Source organism: Equus caballus, chromosome 8, assembly GCF_041296265.1.
Source record: "Equus caballus isolate H_3958 breed thoroughbred chromosome 8, TB-T2T, whole genome shotgun sequence".
Lineage (NCBI taxonomy): Eukaryota > Metazoa > Chordata > Mammalia > Perissodactyla > Equidae > Equus > Equus caballus.
The window spans coordinates 22,646,765-22,658,784 of record NC_091691.1 but is presented as its reverse complement, the minus strand read 5'-3'; the positions used below and the strand labels follow the sequence as shown (position 1 = coordinate 22,658,784).

Below are 12,020 nucleotides of genomic sequence, written 5' to 3'. Positions count from 1 at the left end.
CTTTTAAAGTAGCTATTGATAAATATGTATTTATTGCGATTTTGTTACTTTTATTCTTGGTGTTTTCATAGCTCTTCTCTCTTCCTTTCTTCTTCTCTTGCTCTCTTCTCTTGAGGTTTGATGGCTTTCTCTAGTATTATGTTTGGGTTCCTTTCCCTTAATTATTTGTGTATTTATTATAGGTTTCTGGTTTGTTATTACCATGAGGTTCATATATAATAATCTATGTATATAGCAATCTATATTGAGTTGATGGTCTCTTTAATTTGACCTCTTTCTAAAAGCTCTTTTACTTCCCTCCTCCCACATTTTGTTTTTGATATCATATCTAACCTCTTATTTAGTGTGTGTGTATCCATTACCTTCTTACCATTGAAGTAGGTAATCTTAGTACTTTTGTCTTTTGATCTTCATATTATCTGCATAGGTGGTTTATCTGCTACCTCTACTGTATTTCTGCCTTTACCGGTGATTTTATTGCCTTTTTTTCCCCGTAGTTTTCTTATTCCTATTTGTGGTCTTCTCTTTTCCACTTAAATAAGTCCCTTTAGCATTTCTTGTAAAACTGGTTTCTTGGTGATAAACTCCTTCAATTTTTGCTTCTCTGGGAAACTCTTTATCTCTCCTTCCATTCTGAATGATAACCTTGCTGGGTAGAGTATTCCTGGCTGTAGGTTTTTTCCTTTCAGCACTTTAAACATATCATGACACTCCCTTCTAGCCTGTAAGGTTTCTGCTGAAAAGTCAGGTGATAGCCTTATGGGGTTGTCTTTGTATGTCACTTGTTGACTTTCTCTTGTGGCTTGTAGGATTCTCTCTTTATCTTTAATAGTTGACATTTTAATAATAATACGTCTTGGTGTGTGCCTCTTTGGGTTTAATCTTGTTTGGTGCTCTCTGTGCTTCCTGTACCTGCATGTCTGTTCCCTTCCTTAGGTTGGGAAAGTTTTCAGCTATTATTTCTTCATAGATTCTCTGCCCCTGTCTCTCTCTTCTCCTTCTGGGACACCCATAATATGAATGTTAGTGTGCTTGATGTTGTCCCAGAGTTCCCTTAGACTGTTCTCATTCTTTTTAATATTTTTTTCTTTTATCCATTCAGCTTGGGTGACTTCCTCTAGTCTTTTGTCCAGCTCGCTGATCCATTTTTCTGTATCATCTACTCTGCCATTGAGTCCCTCTAGTGAATTTTTCATTTCCAGTATTGTACTCTTCATTTCTCATTGGTTCTTATATATATTTTCCAATTCTTTGTTGACGTTCTCACTGAGTTCCTCCATTCTTCTCCTAAGATCAGTGAGCATCTGTACGACTTTTTGTTTGAACTCTTTGTCAGGTAGACTGTTTATTTTTGTTTCATTTAGTTCTTTTTCTGGGATTTTGTCCTGTTCCTTTGCTTGGAATGTATTCCTTTGTCTCCTCATTTTGCCTCTTTCTCTGTGCTTATGTCTATGTATTAGATAGGTCAGCTACATCTCCTGATCTTGGAGAAGTGGCCTTATGTAAGAGATGCTTGATGAAGCCCAGCAGCATGCTTCCCTCTCGTCACCAGTTCCAAATATTCCAGGAGTGACCTCTGTGTGGGCTACATGTGTCCTTCTGTTGTGACAGGGTTTATCTTGCCATAGGTGCCCTGGGAGGCTAGGTTGTCCACCTGGCCAGTTAGTTGTAATGCTCAACTGCATGTGGCTGCTACGGATCCTTCAGTCACTTTATTGGGTGTGGGGAGCCCCAGCACAGTTGGCTGCAAGGTCTAATAGCACATTCCTCTTGCAGTTTTTCTGTTAAGTCAGTAGGCCCCCAGCATAGCTGGTTGCTAGGCTTACAATTGCTGTAGGCCTCTGGCCTGCAAGGCTGTTGTCAGCTGTCTCATCTGGGAGATCTCTCAGGCATGGGAGCACTCAATTGTTTCAGGCTTTGGAAGGTGGGGTTGATCCCCTATGTGGCTGTTTGAGAAGCACAGGACTTCTGCCACTGATAAACCCTACACATACCATCAACACAGTCCTGCCCCATGCACACTTCCCAACCCACTGATTCTGACCCAGTTGCCCCACTGCAGAGGCCCCCACAAACTCCACCAACACCCACACACTCCACCCACTCCTCACTCACGCCCTGCCCCACAGACCTACTCGCCTGCCTGCAGGGGATCCAGGCACCCAGTCTATGCAGGCTGACAAGTTGCCTGAGGGCTTCCTGTTGGGTGGGGCCAGTCGCTAGGGTGGGCTGCCTGTCCTGGCTGAGCTGTATTAAATCAGTGCTCTAGTACACAGGGCAGACCCTGGGCTAACAGGTCAGAGAAAGAACTCCAATGGTGTCTGCCAGCATCTGTGTCAGTACACCTCTACTAGGTCACAATAATGGCTGCCACCAATGTCTCAATCCCTGGAGAGGTGTCACCTCTCACTGAGATGCACCCAGAGCCTATCAGGTGAGTCTCTTTTTACCAAAGTGTGCACCTTTCTTTCTGCTGACTTTAGCTTGCATTCTGAAATGGGTCAATTTGTGCTTGGGCCCTTTAAGAGCTGGCTTTTTTCTGCTTATGTCCAATAGCTTTTCTAGGGGTATTCCCCGTTGTAGTTAATAGACAGCAAAGCCAGATATTATGAGACTTTCTCAGTTGTGCTGAGTCCAAAGGAGGCTTATAGCAGTAACACTTTCCTGCTCAGCTCCCCTACTCCTCCAGGGAAGGCTGCATACCTCAGGATTGCTCCTGGCCAGCTGTGAATCTCTGCAGCTTGCAAAGGTGGCTTTTTTTCTCTCCAGAGAGGAATTTCTCCCTCTTTAACTTCAGTCAGGACTGCCCTTTGTTGCAGGGGTTCTTTTTATCCAGTTTTCAGTTCTCTCTCAGGGGTAATTGTTCCAAGAATAGCTGTAACTTGGTTGTGTCCGTGGGAGGAGGTGACTTCAGAGTCCGCCTATGCTGCCATCTTGACACCAACTCCCCCCCAAAATTCTTACTGTGATTTATTGCCATCCGTTACCTACTTTCCCTGGGCAGCTATTGTCCTGTCTGTTCTGCCTCAGGCCAGCAGAGACTCTTCCCTTCGTCACTCAAAGCACAGGTTCTACATTTTTATCCAGATTTGGGGGAAAAAAGGAAAATTAAAATGGGTGAAATAAAACACATTTGGATGCTGCAGATTTTAATGCTCCTGGGGTCCAGGGGTCATGCCCTGCTGGGGGCCTCGGATAGACCATCTCTCTCCTTGGACCTGACCTGACATCCTTTCTTGTTTCTGTAGGAGTGCTTTTGAGAATATGCTCATAGCCTGGAATCAGACTCTATTCCATTCTCTGGGGACAAGTGAGAGGAAAAAAACAGTTTTTAAGATAATCTGTTGAAAACCCAGATCACATCATCATAACCTTACATGGATGTAATTATGCCCTAACGAAGACAAAGTATTAAACTAGTTTGACAAAAATTTAGCTTTTTGTATGTCCAAACTTTATACTTTTTTTAAAGCTTGCTGTTTTTTAATTTTTACTGAGATATAATTGACATTAGTTTCAAGTGTACAACATAATGATTTGTATTTGTATATATTGTGAAATGATCACCACAATAAGTCTAGTTAACAAGCATCACCACACATTGTTACAAATTTTCTTTTCTCAGAAGGACTTTTAGGATCTATTCTTTTAGCTCCTTTCAAATATACAATACAGTATTAATGCAGTATTTATTTACAAATAAGGACTTTTTATAACTAGAAGTTTGTACCTTTTGATCACCTTCACCCATTTCACCAACCCCCCAGCCCCTGCCTCTGCCAATCACTAATTTGTTCTATCTATGAGTTCCTCTTTTTCTCTTTTTTAGACTCCACATATAAGTGAGATCATATGGTATTTGTCTTTCTCTATGTGACTTATTCCACTTAGCCTAATGCTCTCAAGGTCTATCCACGTTCATAAACGGTAAGATTTCCTTCTTTTTCATGGCTTAATAATATTCTGTTGTGTGTGTGTATATATATATATATATATATATATATATATATACAGTAGTCCCCCCTTATCCATGGGGCATATGTTTCAAGACGCCTGGTGGAGGCCTGAAACTGTGGATTGTACCAAACCCTATATATACAATGTTTTTTCCTATACATACATACCTATGATAAAGTTTAATTTATAATTAGGCACAGTAAGAGATTAATAACAACCAATGAAGTAGAACAATTATAACAATATACTGTAATAAAAGTTACGTGAATATGGTCTCTCTGTCTTTCAGTCCAAACCTATTCCCGAATCTGCGTAACCATTCCTTACATGCAGTAAATTGCTTGGTGCCAGGGAATCCCTTGCTGAAGTCTTTGTACAGGCCCAAAGCTTTCTGGTGCAACATGTTGCCCTCAATCAGAACGCATTTTCTGTTCATGTCTTCCACTCACAAATTTAATGCCTTTTCCGTATTAACTAAGCACTTATCACACACTGTGGCTGTAACTTTTGCAGTTTGAGGTGCAACAGCAAAATTAGCATGAAATTCTTTTTCCTTCTTCACAATTTTACAGATAGAAGATTTGTTCTTAGCAATCTCAGCATACAATTTTTTTCTTTTCTTAAGTTGAGGACTTTCACATTTTCACTTAACGGAAGCACTTTACAGCTTCTCTTCAGCATATCCTAATTGCCAGCATCACTATTCTTGCACTTTGGGGCAGTTATTAAGTAAAATAAGGGCTACTTGAATACAAGCACTGTGATATTTCAACAGTTGATCTGGTAACCAAGATGGCTACTAAATGACTAATGGGCAGGTAGCATATACAGTGTGGATATGCTGGACAAAGGGATGATTCATGTCCCAGTGGGATGGAGCAGGACAGTGCAAGATTTCATCTTGCTACTCAGAACAACAATTTAAAACTTATGAATCGTTTTTTTCTGTAATTTTCCATTTAATATTTTCAGACCAGAGTTGACTGCCGGTAACTGAAACCACAGAAAGTGAAACCATGGATAAGGGGGGACTATCATACACATTTTGTTTACCCATTCTTCAATCAATAGACACCTAGGTTGCATCCATGTGTTGGCTACTGTAAATAATGCTGTACTGAACATGGGGGTGCACATATCTTTTCAAGTTAGTGTTTTTGTTTCCTTTGGATAACCATGTAGAAGCAGAATTGCTGGACCATATGGTAGTTCTATTTTTAATTTTTTGAGAAACCTCCATACTGTTTTCCATAGTGGCTGCACCAATTTACATTCCCACCAACAGTGCACAAGGCTTCCAATTTCTCCACACCCTCAACAACATTTCTTATTTCTTGTCTTTTTTGTAATAGCCATTCTAACAGGTGTGAGGTGATATCTCATTGTGCTTTTGATTTGCATTTCCCTGATGATTAGTGATGTTGAGCATCTTTTCATGGACCTGTTGACCATCTGTATGTCTTCTTTGGAAAAGTGTCTATTCAGATCCTTGCTTTACATATTTAAGGGTTCTGATGTCAGGTGCATATAAATTTATAACTGTTATATCTTCCTGGTGGATTGCTCCTTTCATCATTATATAATGTCCTTCTTGTGAGAATTTTTGACTTAAAAGTCTATTTTGTCTAATATAAGTATAGTCACCCCTGCTTTCTTTTGGTTATCATTTGCATGGAATTTCTTTTTCTATCCCTTCACTTTCAGCCTATGTGTATTCTTAAAACTGAAGTGAATTTCTTATAGACATCATATAGGTGAGTCTTGTTTTTTCACCCATTCAGCCACTCTGTATCTTTTGGTTGGGGAGTTTAATCTGCTTGTGTTTAAAGCAATTATTGATAGGTAAGAACTTACTATTGCCAGTTTTGTTGTTTTCAGTCTTGTAGTTCTTTTGTCTCTCTTCCTCTTTTGCTGTCTTCCTTTGTTTTGTTGTGTTTTTTTTGTATGGATGTACTTTAATTCCTTTCTTTTTCTTTTGTGTAATTTTTATTGGCATTTTTTGTGGTTATCTTGTGGCTTACATAAAATATCTTATAGTCATAACAGTCTATTTTAAGCTAATAACAACTTTAGCTTAATCACATATAAAAACTCAACACTTTAACTTCTCCCCTTCTCCAATTTGTTATTGGTACAATTAGCATCTATTCATATTGTGTATCTTTTAACACATTTTTAGTTAGTTTTAATACTTTCGTTTTTTAACTTTTATACCAGAATTAAAAACGATTTACCCACCAGCATTACAGTAATACAGTATTATATATTTGTCTATATGTTTACTTTTGCCAATGAGTTTCATATTTCCTTATGCTATTGTGATGCTTTTTAGCATTCTTTCATTTCAACTTGAAGAACTTCCTCTAACATTTCTTTTAAGGCAGTTCTAGTGGTGATAAATTCCCTCAGCTTTTGTCGGTGGAACACTTTATTTCTCCTTCGTTTTTGAGGGACAGTTTTGCCAGGTGAAGTATCCTTGGTTGACAGTTTTTTTCTTTCACACTTTGAATATATCATGCCACTCCCTTCTGGCCTCCAAAATTTCTGCTGAAAAAATACTGAGAGTCTTATGGACATTACCTTGCATGTGACAATTCACTTTTCTCTTGCTTCTTTCAAAATTCTCTTTCTGTTTTTGGTTTTTGACAATTTAATTATAATGTGTCTCAGTGTGGACATCTTTGCATTCACCTTGTTTTGTGTTCTCTATACTTCATGGATCTGTATGTCCATTTCTTTCTCCAGATTTTGGAAGTTTTCAGTCATTATTCCTTTCAATAATAATTCTGTTCCTTTTTCCTTCTCTTCTTCTGGAACTCCCAAAATGTGTATATTGGTTGTCTACATGGTACCCCATAAGTCCCTAAGCTTTCTTCACTCTTTTTCATTTTGCTCTTCTGACTGAATTATTGCCAATGATCTATCTTTGAGTTCACTGATCCTTTCTTCTGCTTGATCTAATCTGATATTGAACCCTTCTAGTGACTTTTTCAGCTCAGCTATTATGTTCTTCAGCTCCATGTTTTCTGTCTGGTGCTTTTTTATATCTTCTATCATTGTGTTGAAATTCTCACTTTGTTCATGCACTGTACTCTTGACCTCTATGAGTATCTTTATGACAGCTATTTTGAATTCTCCATCAGGTAAATTATGTACCTCTATTTCACTAGGGCAGTTTCTGGAGATTTATCTTGCTCCTTTATTTGGAACATCTTTGATTCATTTTCCTTGACTCTCTGTGTTGGTGTCTGTGTATTAGACAAAGTAGGCACCTCTCTCAGTCTTCATGGACAGATCTCATACAGAAGACCCCCACCAATCAGTCCAGCCAGAGATTCTGGGGGCCTCTATCAACACTTGCCCTTCTAAGGGAGCTGGCAGCTGTGGTTTTTGTCTGCTTGCTCTGTGCTGAGCCAGGGGAAGCAGCTACGGCATCTTACCAGTCCAAACCACCATCTCTAGTCTCCTCCAGGTGGCTATTCTGCACCAGATTCATCAGGGCTCCAAGTCTGGCAAGACAGATGCCAGTTCTTTGAGCAGCCCTCAAGAAGTTGGGGCACTTAATGCATGGATCAACTCTCTCTCCTCAGGGAAAAACTGAGCTGGGATTTTTCATCTGCTCATTCTGTGCTGAGCAGTGGGAAGGATCTATGGTGTCTACTAGTCCAAATTGCCAAATTTTCATTTCTCTGGGATAAATGTCTAGAAGTGTAATTGTTGAGTCTTGTGGTGTTTGTTTAGTTTTTTAAAAAACTGTTTATTTTTCAGAATTGCTATATAATTTTACACTCCCACCAGCAATGTATGAAAGATCCAGTTTCTCTGAATCCTCAGCAACAGTTAGCATTGTGTATTTTTAAAATTTCAGCTATTCTAATAGGTCTGTAGTGATTGCTCACAGGGTCCTAATTTGCATTTCTCTAATGTCTACTAATGTTGAATATCTTTTCATGTGCTTATTTGCCATCCGTATATCCTCTTCAGTAAAATACCTCTTCATGTCTTTGCCCATTTTCTAATTGGATTGTTTGCTTTGATATAGTTGGCTAGTGAGAGTTCTTTATATATTCTAGATATGAGTCTTTTATCAGATATGCAGCTTGCAAGTATTTTCTCCCAGTCTGTAGCTTGTCTTTTCATCCTCTTAACAGGGTCTTTCACAAAGCAAGAGTTTTTACTTTTGATGAGGGTCAATTTATGGATTTTTTCTTTTATGGACCATGCTTTTGGTGTTATGTTCAAGAATTCTTCACTAAGCCCTAGGTCCCAAGATGTTCTATGTTTTCTTCTAAGAAGTTCTATAGTTTTATATTTTACACTTAAATCTATGATCTATTTTGAGTTTTATATAAAGTTTAAGGTTTAGGTTGAGGTTCATTTTATTATCTATGTACATCCATTTTTTCAGCACCATTTGTTGAAAAGACTCCTTCCTCCATGGAATTGCTTTTGCCCCTTTGTCAAAAATCAGTTGGCCATACATGTGTGGGCTCCCTATTTCTGGGTTCTCTCTTCTGTTCCATTAATCTATGTGTTTATCCCAACACCAATACCACACAGTCTTGAAATTCAGTAGAGCAGTTCCTCCCATGTTGTTGTTTTCCAAAATTACTTTAACTTTTCTAGTTCTTTTGTCTTTTAGAAAATTTATATTCACCATAAATAAATATTTCACAATATATACATATATCTACTCATCATGTTGTACACTTTAAATATATACAATTATACCTCAATAAAGTTGGGGGAAAACGTTGAGATAAAAAAAGACCAGAAGTTTGACAGGAAAAGCAGAAAAGACATGAACAATTATTAAAAATATAAAAATGGCCCTTAGACATATTAAAACATGTTCAAATTCATTAGCTGTTTCACTTGGGTCACAACAATGACAACCCTGGTTAGTAAACTTTGTCTCCCCATTGGCCTTTCTTCTACGAAATCAAGTGGCCATGGGCAAGGTTTGGAGTAATTTTTCTTCCAGGAATCCTTGGATGGGGCATTTAAGAAAGGGCCCTTCTCATATTAAGCTGTTTATCATCTTATTGCTGATAGTGACTATTCTTCATGGGATGCATCGTAAGTGGGAATCTCTTTATTACCAAATAGTCATCCCTAGAAAATTGTGAAGTTCAGAGGATTGGGGGAAAAAAGCAGAAAAGGTGTCCTATGTCTTGCTCATAAAAGGGAAATGGCATATTATTAATTTAAAGCAAAAGAATTATTTGTCAAGAATTTCTCTGTTTATACACATCAAAATGGGAAACTAGGTTTGGACATATCTTTTATCAGGATGACTGGGTATTCAGAGAGTGACCTGGATTCTCTTGTGACTATCAGCACTTGCTCAGGGCTAAAGGTAATCCTGATCCTACATCATACTGTCTTTGGCATCAAGCCTATATATTCGTCAAAGAATTCTGAACATATGGTTTACAGCATATTGTTAAAATTAAGTGAGACTTATGCAATCAGTGGAGACGAACAGGAAGAGCTCTTAACCACTTTACAACTTCAGAGGAGAACAGACCCTCCTTAGTTCCTATGCCCTATACGTGGTCACTTCCCAAGTATGTGGAAATGTTTACTGTGGTTGACAGTAAGTGGTCTCAAATGTGGAATAATAGTGTAACCAAAACAACACAAATGATGGTAATGGATATCCATGCTCTGGTCAACAGGTACATGAAGGAGCTAAATGTGAAAGTAGTGCTTACTGGGTTAGAGAAATGAACAGAGATAAACTTAATGCAAATCCTGAAATTTGCAGGAAACACTTCAAAATTTTAATCGCCAGAGAGACTGGCATCTTTTGAGAAGGGTGAAGCATGATGTTGCTCATACGATTATTGGCCAAAGTCTTGGGAAGTACCAGGGCCATGCATTTTTTAGAGGTATCTACACTGCCAAGAAAGCAAGCAGTGTTGAATCTTTCTCTCATAAAGATATACCACATTTCACAGCTCTCATGGCTCATGATCTTAGCCACAATTTGGGAATGAAGCATCACCATGTGGCCTGCAAGTAACATTGCCAAACCTCTGCACTATGCATGAATTTACTACCGTAGATAGGGGCTTCAGCAACTGCAGCTTCTACTACCTCCACTAGCTGTTGCATAAGCACAGAGGGGACTGCCTATTTAATAAAGCTGAGCTCCAAAGCTCCTTTGGAAAGCCATATCGTGGGAATACAATAGTAGATAAAGGAGAAGAATGTGATTATGGCAGTGTCTTTGATTGTCAAAAGGATTACTGCTGTCTGCCCTCATGCCAGTTAAAGAAGGGTTCAGATTGTGCATTTGGATCGTGCTGCAAAAACTGCAAATTTCTAAAGGCAACCACATCCTGTCACCTCAGCATGGATGAGTGTGATCTCCCAGAATACTATAATGGCACCTCTAAGTGGTACCAGACAGATACCTAAAAGCAAGATGGCACACTTTGCAAAGAACAAGGTTGTTGTTAACAGAGCCCCTACTGAAGCCTAGAGAATCAGTGTGTTAAAGTCTTTGGAAAGTTGCCCAGGAAAGTTGTTATCATTACATGAATACCAAGGAAGACAGGTTTGGAAATCGTGGCAGTGAATCTAAACAGATGTTTAAAATCGTCAGCAAGTGCAAGGCCAAAGATGTAAAATGTGGGAGGCTGCTATGTGAAAACATCCAAAGGCTCCCATGCATTAAAAAACATCAAACATGGGCTGGCCCAGTGGCACAGCAGTTAAGATGGCATGCTCCGCTTAGGCAGCCCAGGGTTCACCAGCCCAGATCGCAGGCACAGACCATGCACTGCTTATTAAGCCATGCTGTGGCAGGCATCCCAAATAAAAAATAGAGGAAGATGGACATGGACGTTCGCTCAGGGCTAGTCTTCCTCAAAAAAACAAACCAAAAAAACCCCCAAAATATCAAAGACTTACCTAGTTCGCCATGCAGGACACATGGTGTTGGGGTGCAGAGTTTTTTGAAGTCATAGACACGGCTGACAAGTAGAAGGTGAAGGATGGTATCCTACATGGTCCACAGAAGATCTGTATTAATGGAACCTGCTTAGATACCACTATACTCCACTATGACTGCAACCTGGACAAATTATCACTGGAAGAATATTTGCAACAATTTAAAGAACTGCCACTGTGTCTACATCTATGCCACTCCTACATGTAAATTCAAGGGTTATGGGGGCAGCTCCACGTGTCCCCTCTGACTCTCAGTATGATGAAAAGCTGAGAATCCTAATCTGGTTGTGTCTAGCCTTTTATTATTTCTCATTCCTACTATCCTTTTGTTTGCCTACAACCATAGAAAATCTAAGACCAGTGTCAATGCAAAAAATTCATCAGAAAAGCAAAGTGAACAAACCTAACAAACATTTAATAATTACCTTATTTCTGGTAACAAAGCCAAATATGAAGTGACAATGGAAGGACTTTTTAAGGATCAGACTCCTTAGTTCTGGTGTCTCTCAAGGTCTATGGAAAATGGGACGTCTTTCTTGTTTCTGTCTGTCTTTCTATATGTCAAATGTTTACTAGTTTTTAAATTAAAAGAAGTTAAAGCAGCTGCCTAGCTGAGGTAATCTTTCTTGTTCTGTGCTATCCAGAAATCAGAGTCTCCAGAGCAGGGGCAATGAGAGGTCTCAAGATGTGATCTTGAAGGAACAAGGCCAGGTTACCCTCCATTGTAAGGCTAAAAGCTCATGGCCTAAAACCTAAAGAGCTATTATTGAGCTCCCTAACATGTTATAGAAAGCTCCTTTGGAAAAACCTCTGGAACTTACTTTTCAGAGTATTCTGTATAATCCCCCATTGTAATCTACTCTGTCAATTTTCTCTAATCTTAAGGATTTTGCCTTGGACAGATCAAGGGAATTTATTAGGTGAGAAGCATCTGATTATTAGTTCCAGATGCTTTAGTTGATTATCATTCCAGTCACTTGGTCCATTTGGCTTTCCCCTTTGTTTCAGCATCATAGTACCTGATGCCCTTGCCTCACACTGACCTTGTTCATAACTTAACCAGAGAGACCAAACATCCCTTGTTATGTAATTGAAGAGGAAGA

The 12,020-nt window shown here is 39.0% G+C and overlaps 1 protein-coding gene across 10 annotated transcripts in view; it reads right to left on the bottom strand.

Annotated features, from left to right (window-relative positions):
- The window catches only part of TMEM116 (transmembrane protein 116), a 120,121-nt gene that overhangs the window by 36,404 nt on the left and 71,697 nt on the right, over positions 1–12,020 (bottom strand). For all 10 annotated transcript variants that reach the window (XR_011420816.1, XR_011420809.1, XR_011420812.1 and 7 more), the window contains one exon: positions 10,879–10,969. Coding sequence is in view for 2 of the 10 variants with exons in the window: in XM_023648148.2 (XP_023503916.2) it covers positions 10,879–10,969 (91 nt within the window). In the remaining 8 variants the exon portion in view is untranslated. The remainder of the gene's footprint in view (positions 1–10,878; positions 10,970–12,020) is intronic.